The 21,221-nt window shown below is 44.3% G+C and overlaps 1 protein-coding gene across 1 annotated transcript in view; it reads left to right on the top strand.

Moving 5' to 3' along the window:
* The window catches only part of LOC145413844 (ubiquitin carboxyl-terminal hydrolase MINDY-1-like), a 178,103-nt gene that overhangs the window by 144,717 nt on the left and 12,165 nt on the right, over positions 1 to 21,221 (top strand). Inside the window, exons 5-7 of the mRNA XM_080283510.1 lie at positions 11,735 to 11,877; positions 13,085 to 13,281; positions 15,323 to 15,427. Coding sequence (XP_080139636.1) covers positions 11,735 to 11,877; positions 13,085 to 13,281; positions 15,323 to 15,427 — 445 coding nt within the window. The remainder of the gene's footprint in view (positions 1 to 11,734; positions 11,878 to 13,084; positions 13,282 to 15,322; positions 15,428 to 21,221) is intronic.

The raw sequence follows: 21,221 nt of genomic DNA, 5'->3' as shown, positions 1-21,221 counted from the left end.
TGTATCTGTGTGGGTCAGTCAGCTGAACTGAGATGCAGCCTCTTTACTCAAAGTTTAATTTGCACTAAGGCTCTCAGTCTGTGTAAGCATCTCAGGGATGACTGAAGCATGGAGGCCAGAGAGAAGCTCATGGCCAGCACAAGTTGGTTTTAGTGGTTTAAGGCCCATCCTGGCCTTAAGACATGTGACCATGCATGGCAAGGCTGCTAGTGCTGACTATGTGGCAAAGCTTAGGGCAGTCATAGAGGAAGGGGGATACCCTCCAAAACAGGTCCTCAGCTTCAACGAGACAGGATGTTTTGGAGACATATCTCTTGGAAGACATGTATCAGCCAAGAAGAACAACATGTGCCAGAGATTAAGGCAGCCAAGGACCGCCTCACTTCTCTCGTTGGTGTAAATGCAGAGGGGACCTGAAGCTCAAACCACTCCTGGTGTATTTTGAGAGAACCCCCAAGTGCTGGCGGGGTTCTTGAAGGAGAACTTTGGGGTTATTTGAAGGAGTAACACCAGGGCTTGGCTGATCATTGCACTCTGCCACACCTACATGGGAGGATATCAGTCCTCCCACCTGTGTAACTATGCCAGCCAAAGCAGTCTTTGCCAACTGTTTCCTCCGACTGGTTGACAACACCCTGAACCACCCTGAGGACATAGAGAACTGGGTGAATAATATCAAAGTGGTGTAACTACCGTCCAGCAAAACATCGTTGCTCGAGTCGGCAGATCAGAGTGTCGTCGCTGCATTCAAAGCCGACTACCTCTGCTGCGAGATGGAGTAAGTGGCAAGAGTGAATAATTCTGGACCGAACAATGCAGTGCAGCAGTTCCATCAGAATTATATTAAGTACATCACCAACAACATCACAGCAGCGTTGCAGGAGGTGCAGCTGAGCGCACTGAATGCTGTTTGATGCAAAGTATGGCGAGAATGTGTGCATTCCTTCACAGGGTTCCTGGAGGGTGGAGAAATCCATCGTGGCATACTTGACCTCTCTCACAAGGCAGAAGTTGAGGAGGGCAACGAAGAAGATGCGCAAGAGGTCCTGGATAGCCACACTGAGCAACTCTCAACAGAGGACCTCATTATGCGTAGGGATTGGGTGACAGAGGCATTGGAAGGTGGCAAGGCCAAGCATATTCTTGTTCTCACCAAGAGGACCTTGAGGGAGTTCCTTGCAATAATGGACAAGGGAATTGCATACATCCAGCAAGGAATGATGCATGAACACATGGCATCAAACAACACTTCAAGGCATACAGGAAGTTCCTGGCATCTAAGAAAAAGGCAGCAAGGCAGATCACCATCACCCCCTCCTTCTCCCCTGCCAGCAGCACTGAGGAAGAGTCAAGGCCATCATCAAGTGGTGTGTAAATGCAATGTCCTGCATCACCTACCCCTGTCACATCTGCCTCATCTTCACTGCTGCCTGGCACACCTGTACGCCACACTGCCATGCTCTCCTTCATCCTCACCACTACATTCTTCCTTGGCCTCAACACTATCCCTCAGCCTCACCACATCGCTTTCCCTTGGCCCCACCACTTTCCTCTCCCCATCTCCCTTCCCCTCCTTAGGACCTTGAGTGATTGTCCGGGCCCTCCAGCTGTCCCCCAGCCTTGGGGGGGGGGGGATCAGCCTAGGACATACCCAAGGTGTGTGGCAGAATTTTTAAAAATTGTGCGGTCATAGGGTCCCCTCCCTATCCCCATTGAACCCATGTTATACTGACCTCAGTACAGCGCAGCCTTTCTATACGATGCCCCGTTACGTGATCAATCGTTACTTCCATCCATCCATCGAATATCCAATCCTGTGTCACCCCATGTGGATCGTAGGAGCTCAGGGCTAGGCAAGTTGGTCCTGACATTTAGGATGAGAGTGACCGGCCTCACTCATCCCTGAGTGGCATAATGAGAGCAGTATACCCCAACCACCCCTTGGATATAAACCTACATAGTCTTAGTCCGAATGAAGTGCCTTAATTACCCACTAAACCATCAGGAGCCAAAATTTGGTTAAATGGCTACCACTCAGCATAGTAAATGGTTTTTTGGTGTTCAGGAAACCATTTGGCTTGTCACTCGGTGGAGAGTCACCCACAGGCAAAAGGAAGTGGAAGGACAGAAGAGGGAGTGTAAAGTCACCAGTAGGCAGAAGGAAGAGGAAAGAATGAAGGAAAGAAAGACAGAAGAGGAAGGAAAGAAGATATAGCAGACACCCAGAGCAGCACTACATTGAGTGAGTGGATGGTGAGTGCCCCCACCAAGCACAATAAATCACTACAACAATAATTAAAAAGTTATTCCCTGTAGCACCAGCTGATCAGGGTGGTATTCCCGAGGGGAATGGGAATGCTGGTGATAGGGAGGGCTGGAGCTCCTGTTTCACCAGCTACCTAACCATCCCTCTTTGCTGACCTTTTCAGTGTGACACTGACATGGAGAGTAGACCAGCATACTCTCCCAAGCACTTCCTCTATCTCATACACTACACCACTTGCACGTTACATATCACACAACGTACCCCACTATGTCACAGAGGTTGACGCCAGCAAGGGCATGCAGCCAGAAAACTTTGCCTCTGATACCTAGTGGCGGACGTTTTGAGGGGAGGCATGACGAGGGCTCTGCCTGCATAGATCGTGGGGCTGGAGAGAGATGGGGCTCGAACCTGTGCTAGAGGGTACGGGGTGCCGTGATTCCCACACTGCCGCTTCCGCCCAATAGAGAGGAGCCCGAACCTGGGAGTAGCGCCCCAGGAGGCAACCCTATCAATGGGTTTATAGTGATGGGGCAGTTACAGTGCCAAGACACGCTTTGAGGGTGTCCCTGTGGCTGTCCAGGCTGGGTGCCTCGAGGCCACTACCACAGCCACTGGTCAAGGCTGGTAGGCTAGGAGTCCCAGATCCATTGCATGGACCTGGGACTGTGCAGTGGGCAGGGCCTGTGGCATGTCTCTCTGCTTTATTTATTTTTACTGATTATGACCAAGTTAAAGAGTGAAATTCAGAGCAAGCCTGAGGACACCAGATCACCCAAGGGAATCAGAGTGGTGTTGAGGAATGTGGGAAATTTGAGGGGTAGAGTGGGGGAAGTGGTTGAGACATTGAGTAGGAGGTGAGTGGATGTGGGGTGTGTGCAAGAACTCAGGTTATAGGGTGGATCAGCCAGAAAGATTGCTGGAAAGGATTATTGTTATAATTTGTTTTGGCAGGGTAGGACATAGGGAGATGGTGGTGTGGGTGTGTTGGTTAGGGAGAAATGGTTGGAATATATCATGAATGTTATTAGATTAAGTGATATGATAATGGTAGTGAAAATTTTGTTTGGTGGGAAAATGATTGCCTTTATATTGGCATATGCTCCTCAGAAAGGCATGGATGAGGTAGAGAAGGAAAGATTTTCAGATGACTTGATACGTGTAGCAAGTGGTATGGGGGATGATGAGATTGTAGTTTTGGGAGGGGACTTAAATGGTCATGTGGGTGAAGCAGCTCAAGCATATGAAGGAGTACGTGGGGGATGTGCATATGGTACAAGAAATGAGGAAGGGGAAAGGATACTTGAGTTTGGAGAGGCAATGATCATGATTGTGTGCAACACCCATTTTAGGAAAAGAGAGAGTAGGTTGATTACATATGAGTCTGGGGGAAACAGCAGCCAGATGGACTGTTTCCTGGTCAGGAGGGCTGATAGGAGGTTAGTGAGAGATGTTAAAGTTATAGGGAGCGAAGAGTGTGTGCAGCAACACAAGTTATTGATATGTGACCTGATCCTTAAGGAGCGGATGATAAACAAGAGGACCTGTGCCCTTAGGAGGAAAATATGGAAGGTGAATAACCAAGGAGTAAGAGATGCCTTCTGTAGCGAGATGAGGAGAGTGGTGATTGAACAGGGAGATGTGGACGTAAGTGGTAATGAACAGTAAAGAGCCTTCTAGACCAACCTCTTGAGAGTTACTGATTCAGAATGTGGATGGACAAGAAGTTCACCAAGACATAAAATGACTTGGTGGTGGGATGAGGGTGTAGAAGCTGCAGTTTAGTAGAAAAGAAGGCCTTTCTAGGAATGGAAGAAGGGTGGTAGCAGAGGAATACTTGGCTGCCAAGCCTAGGGCTAGACAAGAGGTTTACAGGGCAAAGTCTGAGTCACAAAGATTTTACTTGATAACCTAAATTGTGTGGAAGGGAAGATTATGATTTTTAAGGTGACAAATCAGGTGAAGTGGGAGAACAGGTATATCACAGGTGAGCAGTGTGTGAAGAATGATGAAGGAAGTGTAGTGGTGAACAGTGGGGATATTAAAGACGCATGGAGAGAGCATTACAGCCAGTTGTTGAATGAGGGGTTTGACTCAGGCAGGGAAGGTTTGGAGCCAGCGGATCCAGTGTTTGGCCCTTGGCCGTTGATTGATGCTGCTACTGTGAGTGGGGCAATAGGCAGGATGCAGGAGGGGAAGGCAGCAGGTGTGTCTGGGTTGACTACTGAAGTGTTGAAGGCCTCAGGAGATATAGGAGTGAGGTTAGTCACTGACGTAATAAATGCTATTATATATATGAGTGTATTGTCTCAGATGATTGGCTGAAGATTGCGATTGTAAATGTGTGCAAGGGGAACGGTGATGCCCTGGAAAGAGGAAATTATAGAGGCATAAAGCTTTTAGACCAGATTTTGAAGGTAATGGAGAGAATTCTAGAAGGTATGATTCGAGAGTGAATATTGAAGAGATGCAGTTTGAGTTTATGCCAGTCAAAGGAACGACTGATGTCATAGTCATAGTTCGACAGCTTATGGAAAAATATATACAGGTAATCCCTTAATTCACGTTAACTTTTTTCACGCGATTTCGGTTATCCACGAATTATTCGTACAATAATTAAAACAAAATTATGGTATTCAAATAAGTAATTTCAATATACAAGGGAAATAAATAATATATAAAAAATGCCTACCTGCTGCCCGTGTGCATACATATATGTATGTGTGTGTGGGAGCCTGGGAGGTCGGTCTACCACGCACCACACAGTCAGTTTGAATCCGACGGTCGAATCATGCGTGACTCGAGATCGAGAATCGTTATTTGTGGCTTATTTTTCTGCCTTCCAGTGATTGCTTGCCTTGTCTGCCAACATGGGGCCTAAGCGTAGTGCTAGTGATGCATGTGGTAACACACCAAAGCGGGCTGGTAAAGTGGTGTCACTGACAAAGTTAAGGTGTTGGAGAAACTTCAGGGTGGAATGTCGGCGACAATTCTCCGTGAGGACGATTCCCCGTCATTTATTTACATACCAGTTTATTTAGCAAGTACAGTACACTAGTTTTTTACTTAAATGAGTTATAAAATCCCCCTGAAAATTAGTTATTAAAGTATTAATTAATCAATAATACGTATATTAATAGAATGACGGGGAATTGTCCATGTTTTGACGGTGAATTGACTTGATGGTGAATTGTCTCAGAACCGTATGTTTGGGGTGAGTCAACTGTTCATACAATAAAGAAGGAGAATGTAGCATACGGGAGACAGTGAGGGCTAGTACACCTGACTGTGCTAAAGTGTCTCCACCTACGCCTGTGAATTGTCTTGGAACTGCATGTTTGGGGTGAATGAGTCAACTGTTCATACAATAAAGAAGGCAGAATGTAGCATACGGGAGGCAGTGAGGGCTAGTGCACCAGACTGCTGAAGTGTCTCCACCTACGCCTGTGATTGTCAGGTTTCAGTTTTAAATTTCTTACATTTTTGTTGTTTTTATTACTTTATGCTAGTGTATAAGGTGTATGTAGTGCATAAACAGTATTATTTAGATGTAATATACATATAGACATGCGTAATTATGTGCACACAAGGGCAGAACATATACGCGAATTTACCACATACGCGAAGGGTCTGGGAACCTAACACTCGCGTGAATTAAGGGCTTACCTGTATATAGGAAAGAAAAGGGAACTGTACTTTGTTTTTGTTGATTTGGAGAAGGCCTTTGACAGAGTCCCTAGAGAGGTGATGAAGTGGGCAATGAGAAAGCTTGGGGTCGAGAAGTGGCTGGTTAGGGTAGTTATAGCCATGTATGTGGGTGCTCACACTTAGGAAAAGGGTGAATGGAGATTTGAGTGATAAGTTTCCCTGATTGTTGGTGTGCACCAGGTATCAGTTTTGAGCCCCCTGTTATCACGTCACTTGATGCTCTCTCACGTGACATCAGAAATGGATTCCCATGGGAGATGTTGTATGCTGGTGATTTAGTGTTGATTCCAGAGAATGAAAGGGAGGTTGAGGAAAGATTTAGGAAGTGGAGAGATGGTATGGGGCACAAGGGCTTAAGAATATCCTTCCATCCATCCATCATCCAATCCTACGTTGCCCTATGAGGAGCGTTGGAGCCCGGGGCTGAGCAGTAGGTCCCGACATTTAAGATGAGAGTAACCAGCCTCACTCATCCCTGAGTGGCATTACATGAGCAATCAACCCCAACCATCCGTTGGATATAAACCTTCACCGGCTCAATCCGACTGGAGCGCAATAATTACTCATTAAACTAAATGGAAAGGTGAAAGGGTGAGAGAATGGGAATATGGTTTAGGTATATGTGCGGGAGTCAATGAAAATGAGAGGGCAAGAGAGGGAGTATGTCTGATGATAAGCAAGAAGTGGAAGGAGAATATAAGAGAGTATGGAACAGTGGGTGCAAGGATTGTATGGGTGAGGATGAAAGTAGGTATACAAGCTTGGGCGATTTTATGTGTGTATGCCCCGACAGAGGATCAAGTGGCAAGAGTGAAAGATGAGTTTTGGGTGAGTGTAGAAGCGTGTATGGACAAGTTTGAGAGGAGCGAGAGAGTGCTGTTGATTGGAGACATGAATGGCAAAGTTGGGAATGTACGAGTGGATGGAGTGGTTGGTCAGTGGGGTGTGCCAGTTGATGTAGATGGGAATGGAAGTGCTTTGGTGGACATCTGTGCTTGTAAGGGGTTGGCAATAGCCAACACCTACTTTCGGCATAAGATGATCCACCTGTGTACATGGAGAGTAATGAGGAGGATGGATGGTGAACTTGTTGAACGAAAGGCAATGATAGACTACGTGTGTGTGGATGAGCGAATGAGAAGACAAGTGTTGGATGCAAGAGTGTGGAGAGGGTGGGGGAATGGAGTCTCGGACCATCACTTAGTGATGGCCAAGGTAGAGCTGCAAAGAAAGTGGTTGAGGAGACAAAGGGGAAGACAGGAGGAAGCAACTCCTGTGAGAAGAGTGGAGAAATTGCAAGATAGTGAGAAAATGACAGAATATAAGAGCATAGTGGAAGAAAGATTGGGAAGGTATGAGCTAGAGCAGATGGAAGGGGTGGAAGACGTATGTAAGATATTCACGGAAGTGATAGGTGCAGCGTGTGAGGCGGTTTGTGGTGTGAGGAGGAGATGCAAGGGTGTGCAAGGGACAGCATGGTGGAATGATGAGGTGAAACAAGCTGTGGCACAAAAGAAGAAAGCATATAGTGAATGGTTAGCGAGTAGAGGTAAGGGAGAAGATGAGAGAGAGAAGAGAGAGGTATATGTGAGCAGGAGAAGAGCGGTTAAGAGACTGGTGAAGGAGAGTAAAAAGAAAGTGGATGAAGAGTTTGGGAGGAATCTGAGTGTGAAATGGAGGGAGAGTAAGAAATTGTTTTGGAAGGAGGTAAAGAAAGTAAGGCAGTGTGCAAGGGGAAAGAGTAGGGGAGTGAAAGATAGGAATAATAGATTGTTGGTGGAGAAGAGAGAGAAACTGAGGAGATGGAAGGAGCACTTTGAGGATTTGTTGAATGTAGAGAGTGCGAGCAGTGCGAGTATAAGTGGTTGGGGAATGGCTAGGAGAAGAAGAGATGAGAGGAGGGAGGAAGAGATCAGTAGGGCGGAAGTAGTGGAAGTAGTGTTCTAAGATGTTTAGTGGTGAAGTATCTAGAGAAGGGAAGGAAAGTGTATGCTGCCTTCATGGACTTGAAGAAAGCTTATGACAGAAGAGATAGGCAAGGTATGTGGAAGGTATTAAGAATATATGGAGTGGAGGGGAAATTGTTGAGTGCTGTGAAGAGTATGTACGAGGGAGCTAGGGATATGGTGCGAGTCGATGGTGAGCTGAGTGAGTTCTTTGATCTCAATGTGGGACTGAAACAGGGTTGTGTGATGTCTCCATGGCTGTTTAATATATACATGGATGGGGTTGTAAAGGAGGTGCAGGGTAGGGCAGTGGATGTGGGGGTGGCTCTAATGAATGAGGGTGAGATTTGGAAGCTTCCGGTGTTGCTGTTTGCTGATGATACAGTATTGTTGAGTGAAGATGAATGGGAGTTGCAAGGTTTGGTGAATGAATTTGGGACAGTGTGTAGGAGGAGGAATCTGAAAGTCAATGTAAACAAAAATAAAGTTATGGTGTTTGAGAGGAATGAAGTCACAGAGTGTGCAGTGAGGTTGGATGGTGAGGATATGGAGAATGTGAGTGCATTCAAGTACTTGGGTAGTGTGATGAGTAAGGATGGAACTTTAGGGGATGAATTACATGAAAGGGTACAGCAGGGAAGGAAGGTTGTTGGTACACTGAAAGCAGTGATGAGAAATAGGGAGGTGAGTATGCAAGTTAAGAAGTCACTGCATGATAGTATTGTGATCCCTACCCTGACGTATGGAAGCGAGGCATGGACCTTGCAAGAGGGGAACAAGTCAAGAGTGAGAGCAGTGGAAATGAGTTACTTGAGAGGAGCATGTGGAGTGACGTGGGGGGACAGGTTGACGAATGAAGAAGTGAAGGAACGCTGTGGGGTGGATGTGGATGTGATTGAGAAGATTAGGAGAAATACACTGAGGTGGTTTGGACATATGAAGAGAATGGAGAATGAAAGACTGACTAAGAGGGTGTATGTAGGTGAGGTGGAGGGAGGGAGAGGGAGAGGTAGACCAAGGATGAGGTGGAGGGATGGAGTTGAGAGGTATATGAGGGAGGGAGGGGTGAGTTGGGAGGAGGGTAGTCAAATGGTGGGTGACAGAGCAACTTGGAGGCGTTTTGTCTGCGGCCACCCTTTGCAGGATTAGGGCGTCGGGCTATAGATAGATAGAATAGATAGATAAACCACCAGGCACCCAAATTTGGTTATATGGTTACCACCCAGCGTAGTAAATGGTTTCCTGGTGTACTGGTGTACAGGAAACCATTTGGCTTGTCACTCAGTGTAGAGTCACCCACAGGCAGAAGGAAGAGGAAAGAATGAAGGAAAGAAAGACAGAAGAGGATGGAAGGAAAGAAGGATGGAGGAGAGGAAAGGGCAGACACCCGACAGCAGCACTACATCGAGTGAGTGGATGGTGTGGCTTAAGAATAAATTCAAATTAAACAAAAGTGATGGTATCTAGGGCTGATGGCAGTAGTGTCAAAAAAGAGGGAGAGTGGCCACGTGTGATTTGCCACAAGGGCCTGGGAAGTAATTCCATCATGTGCAGTGTCTGTGGTGAGTGGGTGCTTAAGAGATGTATTGGTATTAGAGGTAGACTGCGAGAGAATGCTGATTTCATGTGTGTGGTGTGTCGGGGAGAGCAGGTGGAGATTGTCAGGCATGAAAGGATTGAAGTTGCTGGTAAGTCTGTTGAATTGGTGGAAGAGTTTTGTTATTTGGGAGACATGTGCTGGAGGTGGGGCTAAAACTCGTTCTGTGGCTAGAGTGAGGAATGGTTGAAAGAAGTTCAGGGAGCTGTTGCCTTCCCTGACATTGAGAAGGCTTTCTCTCCGTGCTAAGGGATCTTTGTATGCAGCATGTGTTGGGAGTGTAATACTGTATGGTTGTGAGACTTGGCCAGTAAAGGAAGAGGACATTCGCAGGCCCATATACAGAGAAATTTCAATGATTATGCGGATGTGCAACGCGTCCCTGAGTGTGAGGCCTGGCGATGCTAGCTTTATGATGGAAGAGTTGAGGGGTATAATGGGACTGGAGTATATTGCTGCTGTGATGAGGAGAGGTAGATTGAGATGGTTTGGGTGTGTGGAGAGGATGGGGGATGATAACTAGGCACAGAAAGTGAGAAGTGTAAATGTTAGGGGTAGGGCTCCGAGAGGTAGACCAAAAAAGACCTGGGACAAGGTCAGTGAGTGTGACCTCAGGGATAAGGGACTGAATAGGGAAGCTACCAGAGATCGAGCAGCATGGAGAGCCACCATTAGGTGACTGAGCCCAACACGTGCAAGCATGCTGGAGCCTTAAAAAATGAATGAACAAATGAACCCTGTCTTGGTACAACGTTTAATATTAATAGCAATTTCGCTATAACAGCATTTTCGACGGCTGCCTCTGAGAATCTCGTGTGGATGTGGTCATACATGCAAATTCAGAATGGCTGCCCAGTGTATACATTTGCTGTGATTGTTGCTTTTAGTTCTAGTTTTTGCACAAACGGCCACTGAAGCACCATTGTTATTGCCAGATAACAGTGCAATAGCTTAACAAAGTTCACAGTGTACAATACTAAGTGAAGTGATAGCTTTTTGTGTGTGAAATACTGAAACTTGTGACTTGGAAATCATGTCAACCTTATGTAACCATCATCTCCTTTTTGGGCCTCTACTCTTGCATGAAAGGCCACTTAAACACTATTGTTATTGCCAAATAAAAGTGCAAGTGCTTAATAAATAGTGTAGTGTGCCATATTAAGTGAAGTGATGCATTTCTTTTATGAAGTGTTGAAACTTGTGACTGGGAAATCGAGTCAGCCTTATGTAATGATCATTCCCCATTTTGGCCTCTACACAACTGATTGAGCCAAGATGCCCGCCTAATGTTTACACTGGCTGTGATAGTTGCCTTTCATTTTATTTTTTGCATGAATGGCCACTGAAACACCATTGTTATTCTCAAATAACAGTGCAAGTACATAATAAATAATGCAGTGTGTGATATTAAGTAAAGTGATAGCGTATCTTTTTTGTGGAGTGGTCATCCAGGCCCTCCAACTGTCCCCCATCCTGGGGGGTGGGGGACCCTTGGTGATGACTCTTACCTGCATAGGACAAACTTCAGGTGAGTGGCAGAGTTTTTTTTTAGGTCATTTTAGACCGCAATCGAGGTCACTCTCCATAACCTCATTGAGCCTATGTTATATCTACCTCGTTAGACAGTGTTTTGTTATGCAGTAGGTCTTCATTTGATGCAACCGTATTGCATAACACGGCTGCGCTGTATGCGATAAATTGTTATTCAGTGGGTTTTCACATGATGTAATCCCACTGTATAGCAAGTCATGACTAAGATTTGGTAAAGTATTTTTGTACAAAAAATACAGTACAGGTACACTCTCCAGGGTGTTGGCTGGGTATTGCTTCATGTCTGGTAGTTCAGAATGGTTGAAAAAAAAAAATTGTCAGGGTATTTCATCATATTGGGAGTTCAGATAAATTGGCGTACAGGTTCTGTTCAAAGTTTTAGTGCAGTAAATAGTAATTCGGATTAGCACATTTGAATATTAGTTGTTCGGATACTGAGGGATTCCTGTATTTACCTTTTTCTTTGTTTTCTAACCAATTCACACATTCTTCCTGTTGATATAGTCACACCATTTTCATTGGGACTCCTTTTTAACATCTGCCCCAACCCTTTCATTGTTTATTCTTCCACACGTTCAATCATATGTTCACTTAGACTTCTATTTTAGTTCATGATCATAGGTAGACAGAAGCTCATGTATGTTGCTCAGCTCAGAATGTCATTGGCAGCAATGTTGTGTGAGGACTTCATCAACAGCAGCAGATCGCAGTTAACCATCCATGGCCTCTTTGAGCTGGGATCAGCATTGGAGCGAGAAGAGATTGCTGTCCTTTTTCGAAATAACCACTTTTCAACCATCTATAAGAGAGGGGTTAGTCTTCCTACACATTAATGCCACACAGTGATTCATATTTTACTAGAGCATGACATGAGAAATACTGAGCTATATATTTGACTAAATGTGCTGCAGAATTGTACAAAGAGTTTCAGGTTAGGATAGAATATTCTTGGATTGTAAGTAATTACATACCTAAAAATGACACCATGCTTTCTTTAAAGGAATCTCCATATTTAGGTTGGCCGTGGTACAGTTGAGGTTTTCTGTGGACTGAAAGCTAAACCAAGTCCCAGAACCAGCTACCATATTTCACGCCATATAATGCACCTTTTTTTCCCAAAAATAATTCATTTCAGAAATCACCATGTGCATTTTACCAAAAAGGTCATGGTTTGGGTTAGACCTACAGGTTCTGGTGAGTGGTACCAAGGCCACCAACAGTCAGAAGAAAATCACTTCATGGCCTTACCATTTATTAAGATTTTACTAATGCACACTTAGATGAGTGTGGATTATCATAAATTCTCAGTAAACAAAGCATTCTATGAGTTAGATATGGACACACATGGAGCATGGAGTGATTGCACCATGCTAATCACATTGGTGGATTGCATACAAAAATCAGCTGATCACATACTAGTGAATGCAAGGCAGCAATGATAGATTTGAATATTCATGTGTTTCCATGTTAAATAATTCAGTTCAAAATTATTTTTCCTCAGAAATTGGTGGATGTTGAATATGAATTACAGGTATTAGTAAATTGAGTATTTTTTCCCCCTAAACATACATTGCCAAATCTTGGGTGCGCATTTTGTGGTGAGAAATACAGTAATTACTTCCCAACACTTACTGAAAGCTGTTGGAGTAAAAGAAATTTGAAATGTGTAGTAGGAGTGGAACAGTGTAACTTGAACTCACACTTTATCTACAGCCATTCAGAATAAGAACACTGAGTAACAGCACTTGTGACTGAAAGCTTTCTGCCTGAGATTGTGTAGCTAGTTACCAAGCTTGTAGCCACATTCCACTCTTATCATATTGCAGTACACCACATGATTGCAGTTTATTCCCAAATATTCAGATTGTGGATACTGTCGGAGATTTGTTAATTGATGTGATTTTTTTATATTGTAGACCACAATTTAGCACATACATATAATTTATTTGTTCATTGATGTAAGGTAGCTTTTCTTTTCTTTTTCTTTTCTTTTTCTTTTCTTTTTCTTTTCTTCACCAGGACCAGCTGTACCAGCTACTGACCGATCAGGGATTTCTGCATGAAAATATGGTGTGGGAGACACTGAGTGATGTTGATGCCAGCTTCTCTGAATTTGTCAATGGGAACTTTGAAACCATCCCACCAGCCCCTGACCCATCCACCTCATCCTCAGCCAGCAGCCAGAACATGACACTCCAACAACAGATCAGCTCTGAGTAGGGATATATTGATTTTATACTCGATTAAATACCTTCACCTCACTGTAGTCTTTGGCAGGAAGCTTGGGGTAGTGCATTTAACCACTCAATGGCCGCCGGCATTGAAAGACACCACCCAGTGCCGGTGCCAGTGACGTCAAATTAGTGTGAGCTGTAAAAAAATGCGAACGAATATGAGAAGGAATGAAGGTCACTTGTATGTTTACACAACCCTGCTGTACCATCCCAAGCACTCAGGCAGTCAGTTTGTCGCAGATGTTTTTGTCCTGTGTTTACATGTTAATGGCAGGTGTAGTAATTTTATGAATTCTTCCCTGAATCATAGTGAATCACAGGATGGGTTTAGGAAACTAAAAAACACATTGCCAGGTGCACGAGAGTATTTTCTTCCCATCTGTAAGAAAAAAGGAATCAGTTTTAGAATTTTGAAAAAATGGTCCCGGGGCTGGCCTGGGGTGCACACAAATGTCTTATATTATGGCCATTGAGGCGTTAAGGTGCTGTACAGGTAGTCCTTGATATAAGTAAGGAGTGAGTTTTAAAATACTGTATATCTCAATTTTCTCAGTACGACTGCTTTGTAAATTGGGGAAAACTGATGAATCAACTTTGTAGGTAACAATGAAACTTTAGTACCAGTAGGCCATTTTTCATTTATTACCTCTGCCAGTGAAGTAAGAGGAGCTTATGTATTCACCTGTGTTTGTCTGTCTGTCTGTCTGTTTGTCCAGACGATATCTCCAAAGTTCTTAATGAATTTCAGTGAAATTTTGTGGATGGGTGGGCCATGGGCCAAGGAAGAAGTGATTAAATTTTGAACTGGATCCGGAGTATCCTGCACAGTATCTCCAAAAGTTCTTAGTGAATTTCAGTGAAATTTTGTGGTAAGATGGGCTATGGGCCAAGAAAGAATTGATTAAATTTGGGGGCAGATCTGGATCTGGATCTGGATCCAGATTCGGATCCTTTTTAATGGCAGTGGCATTGGCGGAGGTTTGCTCTTTCTGCATGCTTTCCATTATACTGAGGACTTGCTAGAATAAAAAGGAGGAAGGGGCATAGTACTTATAAGGAGGACTGCATGTACCACAGTACATTAGTCTTGTATGGTGTCATTATTTCCTTCCATCAATAACACTTTCAGGCTGCTATAACTCAATTAGGTGAAAGAAACTCTTTGGCATTAGTTGGAATAGAATAATGTAGCTTTGTTGAAACTGAGAGAGTTGACCCTTTCAGCCAGGTGATTTATTCATGCAGTGTTTAGATTTTATACATTGTAGGGTAGCCCTTCTTGTATTGAACAATTTAATGAAGTTATGTCTACCTTAACTTATAAAAGTCTCCTGTAAGTTCAGTAAAATTATCTGGAAGTAGCAGGAGTAAAATGAAAGCACCTCATCTGGATGAAGGCTTAATGGCAACAGCATTATCTCAAAGGCTTGAGTGACTAACTGTGAGATAAATAAAATTGTGTGATATTAGCCCAGATATGATACAAAGAGTTGATGCACCCATGAGAGGGTTAATAAATGTACCTGTTTGTAGTCTTTTGCTAGAAGCTTGGGAGAGTGCATTTAACAGAGCTCCACTAATCCTTTATGGTGCTGATATTTCCATTCTTCATTAATACATCATTTATTCTGAATACTGTACCCTTTTTGTGGTCATTGAGTTTTATGTGGTTTAGTTTGTACCTAGTACAGGTGTTAAGTTTATCTACATCAGCCCGATGACTTCTTTCTTATTTTAATTGTTACTACTGTTAGTTTTATTCTGCTTAGAAGAGACTTTTTGAACTGGAGGGAGTATATATGTAAAGTCATTAACACTTTCACAGTGGCTAAGTTGAGATGATCTCCTAAGCCAAATAAAATAGTTTGACAATGGAAAGAATAAAGTACAGTTGTCTTTAGGCAGAATGGATTAATGTTTCAGTTTATCTCTTTACTATGAATTACTGGTATTACTGTGGCCTGATTGCATACCGTTTGTGTTGATAAGTGGGTTTAATTTGGTGTGGTACCCCTTCCCCCAGTCAGGAGCTGGCAGCGATGCTCCAGCGGGAAGTGGACCAACAGCAACAACAACAACAGAACTTTGAGCGGCTAAAGGACACCCTCGGCCTTCACAACTTGTCTGAGTGAGCTTTATTCATTCACTGGTTTGTTCATTTAGGACACTTTTCTGCTCTGATGGTGTTGAAGATTTAATGGTGAAATTATTTAACCTTGGTACAGGTACTCAGCCTTTTATCAAGAAAGCTGAAAATCAGATGTTTGGCGAATTTGATGGATTTTTGAATTAGTCAGTCAGTCCTTGAGTAATGCGCAGTTGAGTAAGTCGTTTTTGTACTTAACTTGGTCAGCATAATGCAACAGGTCATAATCAACACGGGGAAAATCTTGAGCTTAAGCAGGATGTGTCAGCTGGCCTAGCCACACAATTTGAAAGTCGTGTGCAGTGATGTCACCTGCTAGACTTGCCTTGAATGGCTTGCTAACAACCGGGTACGTGTCCTGGGCACATACCTTTATACTCAATCCTTTCTCGTGTCTCACCGAGTTCAACCCGCACTGTGCAGCAAGATTTTTTTGTGTTTGAGTGGCGAGCAAGGACATTGACTCTAGGTCATGCCACATGATCAGCCTCAGGCACCCAGAAAGCGGCGTGTCTTCACCTATGCCCAAAACTCTTTTTTCCCACCCAAAGTAGGCAGAGGCTGTAGCACAGGCCGAACAGGATGGTACTCCCGAGGGGAATGGGAATGCTGGTGATAGGGAGAGCTGGAGCTACTGTTTCACCAGCTACCCAACCATCCCCCTTTGCTGACCTTTTCAGTGTGACAGGAACATGGAGAGTAGACCAGCATACTCTCCCAGACATTTCCTCTAACTATCTTATGCACTACACCACATGCGCTTTACATATCACACAACGTATCCCACTACTTTACAAGGGTTGATGCCAGCAAGGGCATGTGGCCAGAAAGCTTTGCTGCTGCTACCTAGTGACGGACATTTTGAGGAGGGGGGGGGGGGCTGATGGGGGTTCCACCAGCATAGATCATGGGTCAGGGGCGAGATGGGGCTCGAACCTGTGCTAGAGGGTACAGGGCATTGCGGTTCCCAGGTTGTTGCTTCCGCCCAATAGAGAGGGGCCCGAACCTGGGAGTAGCACTCCAGGAGGCTGCCTTATCAGTGGGTGTATAATGGTGGGGAAGTTGCAGTGTCAAGGCACGCTTGGAGGGTGTCCCTGCAGCTGTCCTGGCAGGGTGCCCCAAGACCACTACCACAGCCGCTGGTAAGCTGGTGGGCTAGAGGTCCAAGGTCCATTGCCTGGACCTGGGACTGTGCAGTGGGTGGGGCCTGTGGTATATCTGTCTATTTATCTATCTATCTATCTATCTATTGATGCAGCAAGTTAATGAAATGAGAGTACCGTTAAGTCTTTGTTTTGTTGATTATGAAAAGGCTTTTGATAGTGTTTCGAGAGAGACTATGGGGAAGATCATGAGACATTATGGAATACCAGAGGAGTTTGTGAGGGTCATTATGAACATGCATGAGGACACATTTTGTAAAGTGATGGTTGATGGTTGTCTTAGTGATTCGTTTGAAGTCAAGTCCGGAGTAATTCAAGGTGGTGTTCTATCGCCTTTACTATTTATATTGGTCATTGATTACATTATGAAACGCGTTGGAACAGAAACCGGTGCAGGTATACTTTGGGGAGAGAACAGGAAACTTTTGGATTTAGATTATGCGGATGATATAGTTTTGATTTGTGATGGGCCAGAAGAGATGCAGAGAGTGTTGGACTGTTTGGTGAGTGAAGGTCGCAAGGTGGGTTTGGTTATTAATTGTGGAAAAACTGAAATAATCAATATGAATATGGAAAATGCGCAGGAATGTGTAATTGAAGGTATGGTTGTAAAGCAAGTTGATAGGTTTAAATATTTAGGTACTTATTTAGCCAAGGATGGTTCTTTGAACTTTGAATTCCAGGAAAGGTTAAAGAAGGCTAATCAGGCAATGGGAATGCTTAAAAATATTTGGAATAATAACAATTTCTCTGTGCATACAAAAATCAAAATTTATAAGGTAATGGTTAGGAGTATCTTAATTTATGGACACGAGTCTTGGTACAGCACAGTGACTATGGAAAATAAATTCTTGGTGTTTGAAAATAAAGCACTTAGAAGAATATTAGGAGTTAAGTGGTGGGAAAGGATACCAAATAGTAGAATTAGAGAAATAACGGGAGTGCAGCCGATCGATGAATATGTTAGATTCTCACGATGGAAGTGGCTAGGACATGTGTATAGGAGACAGGGAATAGTACGAGGTACACCAGGGTGGGTGGCACTTGGTAGGAGAGGTAGAGGAAGGCCAAAAGAGACGTGGGTGAGGACAATGAGACGGGAAGCTGGAGATGAGTGTTGGGGAGATCTTGAGGAGTTAGCACAAGATAGGATGTGGTGGTGTGAGTTCATCGAGGCCCTATGCATCCCCGAGGGTGCCACAGGAAATGATTGATTGATTGATTGATCTATTGCCAGATGCCACAATCCCATAAGGGGTGGCCATTGGTTTTGAGTTATTTGTTTTACAGGGAGGGGCACTAACCCTCCACCAACCCACTTGTTGACACGTAAGGAGCACGTATGGTTTGGTTATATGGTTACTACCCCCCTTTATTATTTATTATTATTACCGACTATGACTAAATACAAGAGTAAGCTTCAAAGCAAGCCTGAGGACATTAAATTGCCCAGGAGGATGAGAGTGGGTTCATGGAATATAGGAAGTTTGAGGGGAAGAGCAGGGAAAGTCATTGAGGCATTCAGTAGGAGGTGGGTGGATGTGGCATGCTTGCGGGAAGTCCGGTACAGGGGTGGATCAGCCAGAAAGATTGTTGGGAAGGATTGCTGCTAGAAGTTGTTTTGGCAGGGGGAGACAGATGGATATGGGGGTGTGGGTGTGTTGGTTGCGGAGAAATGGGTGGAATATGTTATGAATGTTATGAGTGTAAGCAATAGGATATTGGTAGTGAAAATTTTTTTCAGTGGAATGATGACTGCAACTATATCGGCATATGCTCCACAGGCAGGCTTGGGTGAGGTAGAGAAGGATAGATTTAGAGATGACTTAATACGTGTAGTAGGTGGTATGGGGGATGATGAGATAGTGGTTTTGGGAGGGGAATTAAATGGTATCAACATTAGGAAGGAGTACATGGGGGATATGCATATGGTATAAGAAATGCGGAAGGGGAAAGGATGCTCAAGTTTGGGGAGGCAATGAACATAATTGTGTGCAATGCACATTTTAAGAAAAGAAAAAGTGGGTTGATTATGTACGAGTCTTGGGGAAATAGCAGTCAGATAGATTATTTTCTGGTCAGGAGGGCTGACAGGAGGTTAGTGAGCGATGTTAAAGTTATAGGAAGTGAGGAATGTGTGCAGCAGCACAAACTGTTGATTTGTGACATGGAACTTGAAGAACGAGTGATGGAAAAGAGGACTTATGTACCTGGGAGGAAAATATGAAAGCTGGAAAACCAAGCAGTAAGGGATGTCTTCTATTGCGAGATGAGGAGAGTGGTGGCTAAGCAGGGAGCTGTAGACAGAGGCATTAATGAACAGTACAGAGCCCTCAAGAACAATTCCTTGAGAGTTACTGATGCAATATGCGGTTGGACAAGAGGCCCACCAAGACAAAGTAAGTTGGTGGTGGGATGAGTGTAGAAGCTGCAGTTAAGGAGAAAAGAAGGCTTTTCCGGGAATGGAAGAAGGGTGGTAACAAGGAGGAATACTTGGCTGCCAAGCGTAGGGCTAGAAGAGAGGTATACAGGGCGAAGTCTGAGTCACAGAGACTTTTACTTGATAACCTAAATGATATGGAAAGGAAAAATATGATATTTAAGGTGGCAAATCAGATGAAGAGGGATAATCGGGCTATTATCAGTGAGCAGTGTGTGAAGAATGATGAAGGAAGGGTAGTGGTGAACAGTGGGGATATTAAAGATGCATGGAGAGAGCATTATAGCCAATTGTTGAATGAGGAGTTTGACTGGGACTGGGAAGGTTTGGAGCCAGCAGATCCAGTGTTTGACCCTTGGCCTTTGATGCTGCTACTGTGTGTGAGGCAATAAGCAGGATGCAGGTGGGGAAGGCAGCAGGTGTGTCTGGGTTGACTGCCGAAATGTTGAAGGTCTCAGGAGATATAAGGGTGAGGTTAGTCACTGACCTGATAAATATGATTATATATGAGTGTGTTGTCCCAGATGATTGGTTGAAGAGTGTAATTGTAAATGTGTACAAGGGAAGGGCAATGCCCTGGAAAGAGGAAATTATAGAGGTATAAAGCTTATAGATCAGATAATGAAGGTAATGGAGAGAGTTCTAGAAGGTATGGTTAGAGATAGAGTGAATATTGATGAGGTGCAGTTTGGGTTTATGCCAGGCTTGAGGACCACTGATGCCATATTCATTGTTCAACAGCTTTAGAAAAAATATATAGGAAAGAAAAGCGATCTGTATTTAGTTTTTGTTGACTTGGAAAAGGGCTTTGACAGAGTCTCTAGAGAGGTGGTGAAGTGGGCAATGAGAAAGCTTGGGTTGGAGGAGTTGCTGGTTAGGGTGGTTATGGCCATGTATGTGGGTGCCCACACCGAGGTAAGAGTGAATGGAGATTTGAGTGATGAGTTTTCCATGAATGTTGGTGTGCATCAGGGGTCAATTTTGAGTCCCATGTTGTTTATCATGGTACTTGGAGCCCTCTCAGGTGACTTCAGAAATGGACTCCCGAGGAAGATGTTGTATGCTGATGATTTGGCGTTGATTGCAGAGAATGAAAGGGAGGCGGAGGAAAGATTTAGGAAGTGGAGAGATGGTATGGGGCACAAGGGCTTAAGGGTAAATGCAGTTAAAACAAAAGTGATGATATCTAGGGTTGGTGGCAGTACAGTCAAAGAAGAGGGAGAGTGGCCATATGCATTTGCCACAAGGGCGTGAATGCATAAGAGATACAATGGTGTTTGGGGTAGACTGCGAGATAATGCTGATTTTATGTGTGCGGTGTGTCGGAAAGAGCAGGTGGAGATTGTCAGGCGTGAAAGGATTGAACTTGCTGGTGAGTCTCTTGAGTGTGTGGAAGAGTTTTGTTATTTGGGAGACATATTATATGCTGGAGGTGGGCCTGGACTAGCTCTGTGGCTAGGGTGAGACCTGGTTGGAAGAAGTCCAGGGGGCTGTTGCCTCTTCTGACATTGAGAGGTCTCTCACTACATGCTGAGGGATCTTTGTGTGCAGCATGTGTTAGGAGTGTGATGCTGTATGGTAGTGAGACCTGGGTAGTAAAGGAAGAGGATATTCGCAGGTTCAGACGTACAGAAATGACAATGATTAGGTGGATGTGCAGTGCGTCCTTGTGTGCAAGGCCTGGGGGGACTGGGTTTGCGATGGAAGAGTTGAGAGGTAGGATGGGACTGGAGTGTATTGGTGATGTGGTGAGGAGAGGTAGATTGAGATGGTTTGGGCATGAGGAGAGGATGGGGGATGATAATTGGGTGCAGAAGGTGATAAGTGTTAATATTGGGGTTGGGGTTGCGAGGGATAGACCAAGAAAGACGTGGGACAACGTCATTAAGTGTGACCTCAGGGATAAGGACCTGAACAGGGAGGCAGCCATAGATCAAGCAGCATGGAGAGCCGCCATTAGGTGACCAAGGCCGACGCATGCAAGCATGTTGGAGCCATCAGAAATGAAACAAAACCAAAGATGGGATGAAGTAGGATCCAGAAGTAAGGAAATTATGAAAGTGGGAGAATTATCAACAGCATGTTTAGTGAAAGGAGCCAGATATGGCCAAGCAGTCTTCTACACACCATTCAAGCCCTCCTAATCCATCCACCCTTTTCTGCTCCGGTCTTG

This window comes from Coenobita brevimanus, chromosome 97 (assembly GCF_032717465.1).
Source record: "Coenobita brevimanus isolate Jiangsu-jjx chromosome 97, ASM3271746v2, whole genome shotgun sequence".
Classification (NCBI taxonomy): domain Eukaryota; kingdom Metazoa; phylum Arthropoda; class Malacostraca; order Decapoda; family Coenobitidae; genus Coenobita; species Coenobita brevimanus.
Note: the sequence above shows the minus strand (reverse complement) of the source record. Positions and strands in the feature narration are given on the sequence as shown.